Source organism: Ischnura elegans, chromosome 5, assembly GCF_921293095.1.
Source record: "Ischnura elegans chromosome 5, ioIscEleg1.1, whole genome shotgun sequence".
Classification (NCBI taxonomy): domain Eukaryota; kingdom Metazoa; phylum Arthropoda; class Insecta; order Odonata; family Coenagrionidae; genus Ischnura; species Ischnura elegans.
In genome coordinates, this window is record NC_060250.1 from 70,521,356 (window position 1) to 70,538,609 (window position 17,254).

Below are 17,254 nucleotides of genomic sequence, written 5' to 3' on the forward strand. Positions count from 1 at the left end.
GCTAAGACATTTCTACCAATTTATAGAAACTGTATCAGCATGATAATGATCATTATAGTGTTGACGTGGCACGCTTTCTTAAAATTCTAAGACCGATCCGAAGACCATCGTGGCCCAAAGTTAACATAATCAACTCACGCGATGCGAGGGCTGATGTTTATGTAACCGGAATTATAAATAAAACCAAATATTTTTCATTGAAAATATTTTTATTGCTTTTCAAAATATTCTCCGCGATAATCGATACAACTTTGCTTACGTTTGAACTAATTTTTGAGGTATCTCTAAAACGTGCATTTTGAGCGCATCAACAGCCTCTTCTGGCGTCGAAAATCGTTAATCACGCAATTTTTTTCACGGACGTAAACAAAAAGAAGTCAATGGGTGACAAATTAGGTCCGTACGGTGGATCGCCCATCAATTCAATGTTTTAACCGTTTAAATATTTAGTTTTTGGGCCGATGTGTGAGGGCTCGCATTGTCATGGTGAAGAATATTCCTATGTTGCTGGTTGTCTTTCATATTTCTTCAAATACTTCTGGAAAAAATTTGTGATGTACCATTCTGAAGCCAAAAGCCGAACTGAGTTGATTGATGAACTGTTTTTGAGAAAATCCAAGTCGAAAGTCGTAGTAAATCATCGCATGAAAATTCTCACGAGTAAATTCCATTTTTTACTGAGATGAAATTTTCAACTTACTATAAACAACACAAATGTGATTGTTAAATGTTATCAACCCCGATGTAAAGGCCAAACAGTGCTGTTTTCGGTGGTGTGTGAAATAGATAAAATAAAATAAATAAATAGTGCTCGCTCGTCAAAACATTCTGGGTACCTATAATGGAAAAATGTCAAACTTTACCATGTATATGTCAGATGGCACCTAGCAACACTATTCAATTAAAATATTTTTTTAATGGACTAAGGCTTTCACGACTTGAAAATAAATGGAAATAATAGCATTATCAAGCTTAAATTGGAATGCAAGGGAACAACAGAGCGCGAATTTTGGTGCGAGGCAACTCTTTAAGTATTATGGCGGGATGAGTATCGACTTAGAGAAATTATTGACCAGAGATAGCATTTAGTAAATAATCGATTGCCTTTAGTTAATTTTTTCTACTGAGGATATTTAATATCCACTTAGAACATAGGACGACTCGTTGCTCATATCAAGCTTCGACTCATATTTCATTCAGTAACGGAGATTTGACTCGTGAGGGCTAAAACGATATTTTGGTGTCAAGCCTTCAAACGTTTAGTTGCGTTAAGTTTTGAAGAATAACTAGACAAAATACATTATGTCTAGGCAGCGGTTTGATCAAATAGCATTAAAGGTTTAGTGGAGGAGCCGGAGGACACCGGAAAATGACACCAGAATGAATGGTAGATAGCTGATGGTGAATGGTCGAGTAAGGAAAATAAATCCATAGAATTAGAAACCTGACCTCAAAAAGGAGAGCACAGAAATGGACTCGTGAAGAAATACTCCAAAAAAAATATCTTCAAAAGGAAATTGAACGCAATGAAACGTCAATGCCTCGCTCACACAAGACTAGCTAATGGAGGGGATCGAATTTAAAGACTAAATTGCAAATTTCGATGAAAAAAAGGAATAAAAAATCAACACGGACAAAAGGAAATACGTTCAGATAGCTACTTTTAAAAATTCTCAATTCTCCGTGATTGACAACAAAAAAACATTTCATGGAATTACTCATTCAATTTAGATGTAAAATATGAAAAATATCAATATTATAAAAAAAATCCACTGTTTCTGAACACTCCGTCGCGCCGACTCAAAAATAAACGTTATCAATTCTCTGCGGTTGACAATAACAAAAAAATTCATGGAATTATTCATTCAATTTAGATCTAAAATAAGAAAAATATCAATATCATAAAAAAAATCCACTTTCTAAACACTCCGTCGCGCCGACTCAAAAATATACGTTCCCAATTCTCTGTGAATGACAATAACAAAAAATTTCATGGAATTATTCATTCAATTTAGATCTAAAATAAGAAAAATATCAATATTATAAAAAAAATCCACTGTTTCTAAACACTCCGTCGCGCCGACTCAAAAATAAACGTATTTTCTTCCGTTTGTTGCTCTTGAAAACAAGATTACGTGGCAGGGTAAGGAGAACTCTTGAACCGGCCACAGGAGCGGCTTGTCATTATTTTACTAAGTGGCGTCGACTGGTGGCGATTTTCCTGTTTCTTTTTTTTTATAATGGCACGCTAGCACCCTTTTACCCGGCACACCCGGTGATTTATCCACTCGCCTCGACCAAAAGGTTTTCAACGCCACTGGCGTTTTTATATCTGATCTCACCGACTATCTCCGTGAAGGAGCGGCTCCGATGGAAAAGTGGGTGTGATTCAGGATCAAGCGCACGCGGCAGCACCCTTCGCCATTGTTTTCCACTGACCTCTATCGCCTTCAGCTTTTTTCGCACGCCTTTTCTCCAGGGAATCTCTCCTCTCTTTTCGATTTACGAGAATAATTGCGTCTCTAAATAATCACCATCCCCTCGAATTGTCCGCGCAAGAAGAAAACAAAAGCATAAACTTTAAGGAGGCTCAAAAAATGTAAAGTTTCAGGCGTGATTCATATTTTGCAAAATAAATGCATAAATGATTGGAAATCCTCGCCAATAAACTGCTCCTAATTTGCTTTTTATCGCTGACATGATATTGATGTTATTAATGATAAAATAATTCCTGGAGCATAGGTCATATATATGATGCAAAAAAGTTGTTAGCCCAAGTCTCAATTTATTAAAACCTTCATCAGAGCTATGAATGAAAACGAGAGAACACAATAAAATACAATAATATACAATATTTTTGCATAAATAAATGTTGCAAAGAGTTTTTTTACAATAATATAATAAACAAATAAGAAGAGAATACACAAATATTTTGACATACCTTAATTTTGCACATATTTGTTTATTGATAGTAGGTAAATAAGCTATTACCAAACCTATTTAACATTAATTTTTATTGATTAAATCAAAATAAATTTTGCTAAGGTTTTCAATGTCTGTTTTTTCAATACAGCTGTTAATTGATTTAGATATGTGAACATTTCTTTGAAAAGTCTTTTTCTCAAATTATTAAATTAATTAATTTTTCTCGTGAAATTTCTTTTTCCATTGGCTAAAAACGTTTTTGCATTATATTTATGACCTATACTCCAGGAATTATTTTATCATTTATTAAATGAGGTCAAGATAAGAGGAAAAAGAAAATCTAATTATTGATGTTAATAGTATTCAATCGCAGATGATGTTCATATCAAGCAACCTAAAACATGCAACGAGACTTACGCATGTCGTTCGAACATCTCTTATGTTGCTCGACCGCAGTTGATGATACAATAATATGAGCTTAAAATTTATTTACATATTTCGATAACCCCACAGTAATAAATTTAGTCATTTCTAGATATCACATACTATATATGATATGGTGGCGTATGATGAATGATGAATGCCATGATCAACCCTATATCATACCAATGAAAGTAAAAAAAAATTGACTATCTCAAAGAGAAAATTTCTAGAGTCGAATATAATTTGAGTGAAATAGGAAACCGAAAAAATGATGGTGGAAAACTTTCCAATGGTAGTTGATGTTGCATCAAAAAGAGTATTTTGGCCTTTTTCATGTATGGCCATTCAAACTATGACGTGAATAAACATCATTTGCAGAGTAAAATGGAAAATTCGGCGGATTGTCCGTATTTCGCATGTTCATGCAAATAGAATTAGAAGAATTAATTTGTTTCGGATGGCAAAATGGCGAAGTGTTCTTAACATATCAATCATATGGAGTTATGACCATTATAAGATATTCGATTAGCAGGTAACAAAAGTTATAAATGATGATGGCATTGTCGCCATGCATTCATATAATCCTGCAAGTTGTAGAGGTTAGTAGGTGAGATTTTGATGATAGTAAAAATCGTTTAGGTGAATTATTTTTAGTGTTACCATCATGTCGTATCGCGGTATTCCTATCATGAGCATCATCCCGAAGAAAAAATTAGGTACGCAAATTCCATTGCATCCCAACCATCCCTAAATTCATGTATCTAATCCATATCACAAAACTATGCCAATAAAATATATCTTCACGAAAATATCCTGATGAAATAGATGCAATGACAAACTCACCGCGCCAAGTATTCTCAAGATATTTCAATTATGACCAATATATGCATTTTTTCTGTTTAAGTGGATGGTAATTAACCGGGACCCAACAAGGGATCTTAGACTTTCCGGGCCACTGCGCAGTTCAGTTCTGGTCAGCGCAGTGGCTCGGATAGCTAAAGGTCCGTGGTTCGATTCCTAGTCGAGGAAATTTTTTATCATGGAAATTCATGCGAATGAATTCACGTGTCAGTATTTAAATATTTCAAATTATCAATACCTAAAATCATGATACTTTGATAAAATTGGTACATTTTGTGAAATCAATAATTTCACTCATTTAATGAAGTTCATCCCACCACTAAAAAAGTTTTTAACAAATTTTACGTAATAACAAAATTCTAACTCATCCATGTGAATCCGTCAGATTCACGTTATCTATGATAATCCACCGCGCAAAGACGTTAATTGGCACAATTCTTTTTTGCTATGAGATAATTACCCGGAAAGTTTTCAGTAATAGAATCGGTAGTTGTAGCTGATCAACCATAGTTAGGCATACCAAGAGGTGTAGATCGATGTAGCCCAATCTTATATCTTTATGCACCATTCCTTCTTTCACCTTCAGAAGCACGCAAATACCCACATAATGTACTCATGAAGTTTAATAGGTTTGGACGGAAAGACACGCCTTTTCGTGAGCATTTATATATTATTACCACTTCTTCATGCACAGGTTGCATGATCTAAAAGGCAAAGATGTAATTTAACGTGTGGGAAGATAACCTAACAAGTTCATGCAGACTTCAAGTGAATGCCCACAACACGAGAAGGGGCATAAAAAATAACAAGGGGAAAGGAATCTTGTTCTCAGCAGTTCTTGAATGAGCAGGAGGTGCTAACAGAGGTAAATCAGAGGATAAACAGAAAGAGGAACAAGTAGCCTGTTGTTCTCACTTGTTTTTTTTCTGGTACGCAGTATATTCTGGTTTAGGTAAAGCTAAAAATGGTATAATGATATGAATAATTTTATCTACTAAATGAAACGCTTTTAATGATGAACATGGACAAAAACACAATAAAACTATCAATTTAATATTTGATCGATAACTAGAAAAAAAAGTTATTTGATAAAAAATAGTACGTATAAATGTATGATTATATTTGGCTTCCATTAGAAAGAAACATTTACGACTGAAGCCTACGGAGAATCCTGTACTTTGGTGCAAAAATTGTAAAGTGGGCTCATAGGAAATTTATTTTGTAAACTTGATTGTTTCTGGCTTTACTTTGTGAAAATCCATTCTTAATAATAAAACGTTATTGTACTTTTCCACACGATTTAATTAATACGACCGGTTTCGTCGCAGAGGCGACATCATCAGGTACATAATCCGTTATAATAACAGTTATTTTGTACATTTTTTAACAGTTATTTTATTATACAAAATAACTGTTATTATAACGGATTATGTACCTGATGATGTCGCCTCTGCGACGAAACCGGTCGTATTAATTAAATCGTGTGGAAAAGTACAATAACGTTTTATTATTAATTTATTTTGTGATGATTAAGTATAGATTTAAAAGAAAAAGAAACCCGTATTTTTCCATTTTTACAATCCGTTGGCTACTCTCCAGCCATTCGCGGCCTAAAAATAGACGGACTTAACTATTTCGATAAAAATTTTATGACGTCAAGCACTCCTACGGAGCGGTTCGCAGCTACTCCTCTCCTCCTTGCATCGGCCTCGCATGATTCTTTATTGTTTGCAATCATCTGACCTTCCATTTGCTTAATAATAGGTTCTCCCTGAACGAGACGATGAACCGGAACTCCGATGACGTCATCAACTAATGAGAAGTGGGTGGTATCTTCCGCGTTTTGTTAGTATTTTTTTAACTTCTGAAAGAATAGCCGAATGAAAATTTTCCTTTTCGTAACTTATCTTTCTCTTTCATCAACCAAATCATTTCAACGGCGCGATTTCGGGTCTAAGTGTACGATCCTATGAATGAAAATACGAACTTACGAAAATACGATCCTGTGAATAGGTGAGGGATAGACTTAGTAATGGAAAAATATCGATTTTTCAAGCAGTCGATTTTTAATCAAAATGAAAGGCTCAAATTTTCAACAGGAATCGAATTTTGAAGCAAAAGATCGATTAATCTCTTTAAAAATTAAAAACTCGACGGTCCTTTTTTTTAATAAAAATACAGTTTGTACGAACAACATGTTTATTATTCATTCCAAAAACTCTCAAAATAAACACATTGGTAGCAGAAAAAATTCCCCAAAAAATCTACATGGTATAAATGTTTTAATTACTAGAAGGAAAAATTTACAAATGCACACAAATTAAATTTTTGAGATCACCGCAGGGAACCATTAGGCTTCATTAAAATTTTTGAAGAAGATCAACTGGTTGAGATGCTTTCATGATGATCGCGGGCGTGCCTTTCCAATTTTACCGACCTTAGAGTAAAGTCTTTCGCATTGGACGGATGACGCTATCATGGCAGGTAGTGACGCTGCTGGGATCAAACTAAATGGCAAAGATCGAAGTTGAAAAATCGAGTTTAGATCGAAGCTCGAGGATCAAGACTCGATCTCGATTTTCTCGATCTTTGACTGTTTAAAATCGATTTCCAATTTTAATCTAAATCGATTTTTCCATCACTAAAAGAACTCTATCCTCAACTGTCCAAATCATCCACTGAGTGAGAGGGGTACGATCTTAGATTTTCCCGGAATCAAATGCAGAAAGGACTCACGGTTTTCTAGCGGGTAATTGACTTCATGACTCCTGGCGTTTCGAGCAGGGACTTGCTGTTCATCTTCAGGGGATCTTCTGAATTTCATTCATTAGATCCTCTGACGATAAAGAGCAAGTCGCTCCTCCAAACGTCGGGAGACACGAAGAAATTAACCGGTGGAAAACCCGAGAAACTTTTCTGTAAATATTATTTGTGCAAAAACGTTAAATAATGGAAAAATATATAGTTACAGTGTATTGTTTTACAGAGACTGTTCCACTTTATCCGCAATCGATCCTTAGGTTTAATCAATACAGACATCCCATTATCTTGTGGGGGTGGGTTGATATACTTCAACTACCAGAATTGGACTCACATGGATAGCCTAGTATGGCAAATGAAATTATTATTATTATATCAATGTGTCGTCAAGAGAGAAAGGATATCTAGGGAGAAATATTTATAATAAGGGAGGAAACAAGGAGTTGCTCTTCATCTTCATAAGAATCCCTGAGGAAGAAGAGCAAGTCGTTCTTCGAAACGTCTGGAGACATGAAGCCGGTATAAAACCCGAATATTCATTCTCGCTGACTGTGAGTGAGAGGTTCAACTGATAGAGGATGTGGCGAGTTTGCGAACCCATTCTCCACCCCACCAGGCAGCCTCGCACCCAATTTATTTCGAGCGCACTACCGTATATCGCCCGCGTGTGTATTTTCGGTGTGAGGAAAACGGGAAGAGTGGAAAGCATGTGAAAGGGACATTAACGGCAAGTCACACTGGCGAGAAAGAGAGAAAGGCGTGGAGGTCAGTGATTAGATTGCGAAAAGAAAGAGAAGCTATAGGGTCAGGGGCGGGAGGCGTGTCGAGTGAGGGTTCGTTGTTGAGTGACCAAAGTGGTCCGTGGACGGCTTGCGTGGGAAAGGGTTTTTTTCTTCCGATGGGGTAAAAAGATCGGAGCCGGCAAGGTGGTGGGAGGGGCGCGGGCACGGAAGGAAATTGGAAGTGAGAAATTACGGAGAAGACAGGTGTGAGGACGAGGTGAGGGAGGCAGAAAAGGCAGGCATGCTTAGCCATCAAATAAAACTACACTTCGATGTAAGTGCAACTTGACATGGATTCTCTCTCATCGTTTCAAGCCGAAGATTATTCAGGATAGGTGGGGTAGACCATACCCCGAATTAAGCCAAAGAACGAGTGAATTTTCACTCGTACAGGGGTAGGGTATCCGGGGCAAACTGGGAGTCTGGGGAACTCCTCCCCGCCAACGGGTTCGGAAATTTTGTAAATTTGGGATTTTCAAGGCTCCAAAACAGCTGTTACGGGCTTATTCTTTGACAAAGATGCATACATATATGCTTTTAATTAAAACTTATTCGTACTTCCATTCGTTATGGCAGTAAAATTTACCCGAAAATAAAACTAAATATTTTTGTGGTAAATCTCCCCAAATCTCCAAAAATTTCGATTTTATCTAGTGTATATTTCGATCCAATGGGGAGGGGCTATAGCCCCCTGACCCCCTTCCCCGTAGATCTGCCATTGTTATTAAGGGATGTCTTAAGGCTTCACCCGATTTAGTGCAACTTGACATGGACTCTCTCTCACGATCCAAGCCGAAGATTATTTAGGATAGGTAAGAGTAGACCTCACCCCGGAGTTAGCCAAAGTGCGGGTGAATTTTTACACGCTCAGGGTAAGGGAGCTCGTAGTTAATGGATAAAACTTTTGGTTATCCCGCGATTGGTGGATTTAAATTCAACGTTTCTTCCTCTCTCCGGGGGACATCATTAGGAAAAGTGGGACCTCACATTAGTCCACCTCTTAATCCACCAAACACGGGTTAATGCCATTTACCGAATGAAGACAATGCGAGAAAGAGGCATTTACGTAGTTAAAAAATAAGGTCTGAGAGATTTTCAAGGAAAATTATTCAGATGTGATTCCGTGATTAACCAAGTTTCATTCAAGTAAATTGTGCAATTTACTATATGCAAATAATTAAAACAGTTTTTTTTCTTACAGATTACCAGGCTGAAGATAGCGAGCAATCCTTTTGCTAAGGGCTTCCGCGAGGCTTCGAGAAATCGGTGAGTGAATCCTCTTGGCTGATTAAATTGATTAAAAAAGGCGTCCCAATACACTCAAATTTATTACAGGAGCAAAATTAACAGGAAGAAAGGCTGATATTCTCTAAATATTCATCAAGTGAATAGGCATTCGTTAAAAAAGTAATCGGCGTAATGTAAAACGACAATTGAAATTTTCTGAAGTATTTGGTGAATACATTGTACAATACCGTTACACCGCGTTTGTTTGATTGCGTTCAAACAAACGCGGTGTCACGGTAGGAGTTTAATTAATGATACTGATGAAGTGGCTGAAACTCACCTAGGATTGCTAAGTCCACATTGCGGAGGACTGCAGAGGAACGTTTAAGTAAAATTGATAATAACTGTGTACTTGTGGTTGAAATTTGCTGACATCATGATATATCTGAAGGCATTTTTGTATGACTGTTTCTCGGCCAGTGAAGGTACAATCATTTCCCGACTGGGATTTTTAAATTAATGAAGTAATAAACGAGAGAAAAATGGTCCCAATATAGAAATGAATGTACTACATATTATATCTGAAGACAAAGAATGAAGGAGTGGTCAGTATTTATGAATGAAATTCTCTCCAGAAGTTATCCGTGAGTCGGATTTATCAGCACTACTTGTGATGAGGCTTTAAATATTCTTCCAACAGTGAAACATTCAGCATGCACTGTTTACATCGAGTGACGCCTACAAAAATTAATAATATGGAGTGAATGCAACCACTCTGGTTAAAATCAACCGAGTCCATTCCTGTCACCACAAAAAGATTTACTCAGGTGACTGCTCTTTACACCCGCGTAATTCGAGGGAAAATTGAAAAATCGTAATCATAAGCGTAGTTTACTACCACCGTCATAGGCAGATTTAGGAGGGGGGCACAGGGGCTGGTGCCCTCCCCAGACGCTTAAAAAATAGGCAAGGTTTTTAATACGGTTATGATTACGTTCGTTTAATTTTGTGTATTACGGTGCCTCAATCATTTAATTTAATATTAATAACTTTCATATCAAAATAAAGATAATATTTTATACAGTAATAGTTGTATTTTATTCTTAATCTGAAAAATGAGAAGACCTATCAGACCCTTGTGCCCCCCCCCTCATAAAAAATCCTGGATCCGTCCCTGATCGCCGTCATTCATTTCATCTGTTCAAACGTAATGCATATACATTTCACGTCAGTTAATCCCTCAATGGAGATCCTAAATACCTACTTATTCCGCCTTTGTTTAATCGTGTTGCATACCACCAAGGTTTTCAGAAAATTGCGAATGCCTCCATCCATAGCAGTGACCTAAATCCACCCATGATATAAAAGATATTCACACTTTGGCCTTTAATTAAAGCACAAAACCAAGGGTAATAATGCAAGAGCGATATCCACTTCCGGATTTAGAACCTCAATGCCTCAAAGTAAGATAGACAAAGAGGCCGCCCCAAAACAAATCTTTAGCCACTCCATCCAGCCAAACTTCTGCACCCCCCCACCCCCCATCATCCTGCGCTCCCAGATTACTTATAGTAAAAATTTGTAATTTGTCCTGCCCCATCACCATCCAAGTAGAGTTTTAAGGCATTAGAAAAGTCGCTTTAACTATAATTTTTCTTATTATTTTTCGATTTTTTTCTTGAGCCTGCGTGGCCTCAAAGCGTCTTTCCTCGCCTTGTGCTAAATCCGGTACAAGCCGATATCAATCACCTACTTTCTCGTCATAGGTAATTTCATGGTTTCCCGTCAAATCCCTGTCCACACCGAGATGAAAATCCAATCAACGAGGTTACCTTTTGACGCTCGGATGGCGCGTGATCCTCAAAATCTAAGTTTCAGCGAATGTAGGAGTGAAATGTCGTGCTTGATTCGCGATCGCCAGGAAACGACTTTGGCTACACATGAGGAAGCAGTTGATCGGCTAAACAGCAATTTTGTCTGAAGATTTCCTTGCCGAGATATGCCGCCAGAAACGAAGTAGGTACGTTAGTTACGTATCATCGTCTTAGGAATAAATTGACGCGTTACGACGCTGTTAAAGCTTATTATGAGACGAAGGAGGCGCGATAGAATCAGGGATTCAAAAAAGTTTCCCCATTGCATTGAAATGGAATATATCTCATGCCATTCCGTGGTTTTCAAAGGAAGTTATCGTGGAAACTCAAGGAATTAGAATTTTATAGCTCATTTTATTTCCATTTTTGAAAATGAAACTCCCATTGCGCACGCTACTAGAAGATTTTTCCAAGCATCTAAATTACTCCACGAAGCAGATTAAGCAGGACCCTAAACCCTATGCCTTCATCTTCGCGACCCACACACTGCAGTCCTATCTTAATTCAATCGACACGGTAATGCACCGACTGTCTCTATGTGGGGAGGGAGCCCGAAAAACTTAATCTTTTGATCAAGTTGGGACCGCGCGAACTGATTTAACATGAAAACCTTTCCTTTCTGATCCCCACCCCAAAAAAAAACGACCTCCGTCACCCGTGCGGAGAACCTTTCCAATTTACGGAGGCACCTGTTTTTCCGCCGACAGAAAGGGATTTAAAGCGGAAAAAAACGTCACAAATTTCTCAGGAAGAGAAAAAAGTATTAAAAAAATCATTTCAGAGTTTCGGAATTAGTTTTCGCCCCCGCATTCAGTAAAACTTCTACTTTACCAAACGCGATCATATCTGCTGTCCTTTTTTTAAGGATAAACGTGACACGCAAACCTGTCGTTCTCGTTTATTCCACCCGATTCCCGGCATGAAACCGGGGTGATACGATGGTTTGCCGCCGAGTATTTTTTTCGAGCGAAGCGTATTAATATTCGTGCTGCTTATGAATGGAGATGATGTAAGCGTGCATAGGAGAGAGATGGAGAAAGGGCGAAGACAATTTATGTAACCTCGCGGGTTAGCACCGAAAAAATTATGAGCGCGTCTTTGAAAGAGCGTCACCCGAATGGGTGGGAATCCAAGATGGAAATACAGACAATCGGAGTGGAATATCTACATTAATATTGTGAACGATAGTATGGGATGGTGCTGCTACCAGATTGCGTCCAAGATTGAGCCTTAAGATTTATGGCGGTTTTAAATGAGTTCTTGACGTTTAAGGGTAACTCAACATCTCATTCTTACTTGGAAACCATTATTTCAAGATAATCTCATCGGATAATATTATTTTAGTGCATATTAGCAGATTTGAGAATATGTAAAGGAATCAGTAAAACTTTTGTGGAAGCAGATGAAAAGATACCGGCCGGCCTGGGTGACGGTGGGATAAAGTCCTCGCCTGCAGGTCGCGGGTTCGAATCCCACCTGGGTAGGTGGTCCCTATCGAGGGCATGGATGTTTGTGTTGTGCTTTTTACATGTTGAAACCCCCCTTGTAAAGGCCGTTCCGTGATGTTTACCGGGAAAGAAGAAAATTATAAATACATTAAGTTGAAGAGGTTGGTTGGATGTTGTCCTACCACCCCATTAGCAGTGGCGCCGACTCCATGGGGCCTGAGGGGGCCCGAGCCCCCTCAAAGATTCGTTTGGGGGGGCGGAGCCCCCTCAATAATTCAAGAAAATAATTAAGTTATGTTATGCTTTGTGAAATCACAAAAATATATTGGTAATTTTTATTTCCCATGTTTGACGATAGTTACCTTTTAAATAAATTCAACAATGTGTGTTGAAACAAATAATTATAAGGTTAAGCAGGTTAACTGAATTAGTAGTGTGAATCATGGTAGTGTTTGGGTGCTGCGACAAACTTTGAATTTAACCTCTTCCCGGGGAAAGACCTCCGATATGGGCCCCCCCAATATTTTTTATAAGTCGGCGCCCTTGCCCATTAGCCTGGGTTCAAACCCAGATGGTGGTAGAACATTGTAGGTAGAGGTAGCCTTAAAGAAAAGTAAATTCTCAATTGGCCGTGTAATTATACGGCCAATTGAGAATTTTCTTTTCTTTAATCTTCCGAGGCCGTAGAAGCTCAACCCCCATTTTTGCATTTAGAGGTAGCCTGATCCCAGATTTATCCCTGTGGGCACTTCTAACAGAACTACAGACTATCTGTGTGATGAACTAATACTCACCCTTGGTTCCTCTCCATTCCTTTACTACCCTTCCCTTACAAAACAAATGGCAAAATTACCTTGGCAGTAGTAAATCTCCTCATAATATCAATATCAAGGGATACATTTATTTAATGAGCCTTATTTATGAGTTTAAAAATCCGCAGTGTAATCTCAGGGTTGAGGGGGAGAAAATGTATGCCTGGAGGAGATTTAACTCCGTCTTCTTACCCACTTCTCATCAGCCCACCTATAATGGGATTTCCTACTGCAACATGATAACCACAACACCATTTTATTTGCCCATTTTATGAGTTCCTACCTCTTTATTTTTCCTTCTGTGAATTTATATGATTACCTTGACGGCACCAGGGGCGTAGCTAGGAATTAAGGCTAGGGGGGGTTACAGGCGCAACTAATACAGGGGTGCTTGGGGTATTGCATACCCGCCAGGGTAAGCAGGAGGTGCAGAGGCCTTCTGCCGGAAAAAATTCAGATAAATGGCTCAAAATGGTGATTTTTACGGCCTTCTGAGGGATATTTTATTAATTATAGCACTATTCCATAAGTAATATTAATCCGATTAAGTAAAATAGATTTAACTTAAAAATTTCTGTGAGCCTTGGGTGGGGGTTTATCCCCCAAAATCCTCCCCTCGCTGCACCACTGGATGGCACCAAGTGAATGGATGAAGTAGTGTATGGGCTAATTGGCTTATTTCACCTGGGTTCAGTGTGCCCCGAAACGCATCTTCATGTCTCATTTCAACCATCATTTCATCATGTAATTCTTTGCTTTCCCTACCATTCATTGGCTATCAATTCAACATGTAAACTTTTAACTTCTGCATCATCCTTTCTGCCAGTCCATTAGACACAGGGTTGAAAGGAGGAGTTTTTTTAATGAAAAATACCACTTCTGCAGATAAATTCTGACATCTCCGCAGGCCTGAAGGCAGGTCCATTGTCAGTGACAATCCCATCTGGTAGGCCATGAGTGGCAAACCAGCAGTGAAAATTTGCTATTGTAGTCTGTGATGATAGTGAACCCCGTGTGAAAGCTACCTCCATCCATTTGGACATGGCATCGACAAGAATCAAAAATGTGTTACTCAATATTGGGCCTGCAAAATCAGTATGAAATCTAGACCATTGTTAAGTAGGTAGGTACTCTTCATGGACTGGTGGGTGCCTTAGGTGGATTAATTTGCAGCAAAAAACATTGGGGGCAAGATTTAATTAAGGACTCAATGTCCTCGTCGATCCTAGGCCACCATGCATAACTCCTGGCCAACCCTGTAGTTCGTAACTCTTGTGAGCGATATGTGGGAGGAATTATCACCTGGTTGCCTATAAGAAAAAAACCCTTCATCAAGGATAAGGAATCAGGAGGACCCTTCAGGTACCACTGCACCTCAGGGTGATTTTTTGAGAAATCCCTGCCATGTGGGACTCCACACAGGACATTCAACACCATAGGATCCTTCCACATGGCTTCTGTGATGGCTTCAGATGTCAGTGGGAAATGATGTGCTGCAGGCTCTCGCCTTGGTATTGTAGCCTGTAAAAATTACTGTGAAAATGTTCTATTTATTTTTATATGATAGTTATTAATATTAGATTAAATGATTGATGTACAATTAGTAGGTACAAAAGTGTACAAATGTAAAGGGACACCTGCTAAGACAGGGAATAATAGGGTAGTTTCCTTCATCAAATAAAACGAAAAGCATTGATTGCGATTCGTTACCCACCATTAGTGTATTCATAATATACAAATTATTTGGCTTTAGAAATCCCAGTTTAGACGAATGGCAATGGTCAATTTTAACTGCATCTGAAAATGGCCAGATTGGCACCCATGCGATGCCACTCCACGTGACGTCACAGGGACCTAGTTTACTAGTCTACTCCTACCAGTAGATAGGAGTTTTACATCGTCTGAGATTACCAATGCATGCATGAGGCACAGAGCTCAGGGAAAATGTCTTAATAATCACCTATTAAAACTGGCTAAGGTCGGAAAGTTTCCTTCGTTTGATAGGGTAATAATAATACTTATTTACGCCAAGTGCTACCTGCTAGCAGGGTACTCTGCTACCTGTCAGCAGCCTGCGTCGTATCAGCGCTCAAAGCCTCGCCCCAAGGTCACTTCACACGACGATAGCTGGAACCAGAAATACGTCATCAGTATTTTTCCCAGCATTCCTACATAGCCGTCACGTTTTCCCATGCTTGAAAATTTTCACTTTTCGTTTAATCGTAAAAAATAGATATCGTGATTTAAAAATCTAAAAGCGTTAAATGCGTACTCCAGGAGTAATAATCTTTCGATTTAGGTAATAAAAAATAATAGGAAACCACCCTATTCTCCTTCCTTTTCCAGGAGCAACCTGCTAAGGACATCTGCATTCTCATTGTCAGGTCTGTATAAAACATCGCAATCACAATTTGACAAGAAAAGACACCAGCATAGCAACCAGGGGCGGATCCAGGAACTTTTTCCTGAGGGTGGGGGGCACAAGGGTTTCACATATCTTTTCATATTTGAGATTGAAAATAAAATGCAACAATTACTGTATAAATATTCTATTTATTTTTATATGATAGTTATTAATATTAAATTAAATGATTGAGGTACAATTAGTAAGTACAAAAATGTACAAAATTTATTACAAAATGAGTACTTAATGTGGTTTCCTGATGCTAATATTTCTTTCAGAAGTTCAAAATAAAATGCTTATGAAATTGGCATGTGTATCTTGTCCATTAATTTTTTTTAGAGATATTCCACTTAGCCCCTGTTTCAGTGCATATCTCACAGAACTGCTGACTAGTGGTGAATTTCCTCTCCCAAAATAACTCACTCCTCCAAGTTATTTTCTCTTTGCAATATTCAAAGATTGGTATGTAATGGTATGAATCACTTAAAATAGATAAAGTGTGCCTGCTTATTTAAAATGTAACGTGTTTTTATTTTGTTCCTTAGGGATGTCTTGGAGGAGTGCCGACAGGGCCCAATGGCATTTCCATCTCCGCCTCCACCAATGGCATTACACTGCAGCCATTTCTCCGATGCCCAACATCGCCTCCACATGCAACCACCTCAAATCCCAGGATTTCCATCACCCAGGTAAGATCTTCTGTAATGAAGGTAGAGTGTTAATTAAGGAGAGAAATGGAGAGAATCCAGATTTAAAGAATGAATTGGTAGGAAGAGAGAAAAATAGAGAGATATTGATTTAGGCCCAAAGGCCCACTGTGCAAATGAAAACAATGAAAGAGTAAAATTGCTTCTAACATAATGATTTTCAAAGGGGTGAGCAACATTTTCCAGATGAACATAAATCAAAAATAGGTAAAAAAATAAAATCACCAGCTGTTATTGAAAAAGGATGTTCCAAAATGATCAAATATGAATAGCTCATGCAATATTCTTCGCCATCCTGGAAATATTGAAAAATATTGTATTGGAAACCATTTGAACCTGTCTAACATAGTGTTTAAAGATCGGATGAATGCATAATAAATCATAAATTTTCTTGGAGGAAGAAAAATCTGATACAGAAAGTTTTCAGATGATTTGGGCTGGTACTTGGAGTTTGCCACCATTGATTTCATCCTGAATTTCTTCACTGTCTATTAACACGTTGCGTACGGATGGCGAGAATTCTCGTCATTTTTTTCCCGAACGTTCCGGACGGATGGCGAGAATTCTCGTCATTTTTTTCCCGAACGTTCCGGACGGATGACGAAAATTCTCGTCATTTAGGCGCGTCAACCTAAACAATTTTAAAGCATACAAAATGTCTGACAAATATTTCTCGGGTTTGCATCCAGGTTAAAGCTTTTATGCAAGCCGACGTTTCGGAAGATAACTTGTCTTCCATCCTCAAGGCTGTGTTTCTTAGCACAGCCTTAAGGATGGAAGACAAGTCGTCTTCCGAAACGTCGGCTTGCATAAAAGCTTTAACCTGGATGCAAACCCGAGAAATATTTGTCAGAAGTATTCATTAGGAAAAACTTAAATCGTTTATCGTACAATATGTATTCGTTAGTACGTTAGCAGTTGTTATTCGTTATTCATAATGAATTGATGCATCGTAACGTTTGATTGGGTAAAGTTATATTCTAAACATTAGCTTTTTAACCATGTTTATACCAAAAGCATCACGCCCTATT

General features: G+C 38.2%; 1 protein-coding gene across 1 annotated transcript in view; it reads left to right on the forward strand.

Annotated features, from left to right (window-relative positions):
* Nucleotides 1–17,254, forward strand: part of LOC124159038 (T-box transcription factor TBX20-like) — a 123,245-nt gene that overhangs the window by 100,879 nt on the left and 5,112 nt on the right. Inside the window, exons 6-7 of the mRNA XM_046534528.1 lie at nt 8,953–9,017; nt 16,062–16,205. Of these exons, the coding sequence (XP_046390484.1) occupies nt 8,953–9,017; nt 16,062–16,205 (209 nt within the window). The remainder of the gene's footprint in view (nt 1–8,952; nt 9,018–16,061; nt 16,206–17,254) is intronic.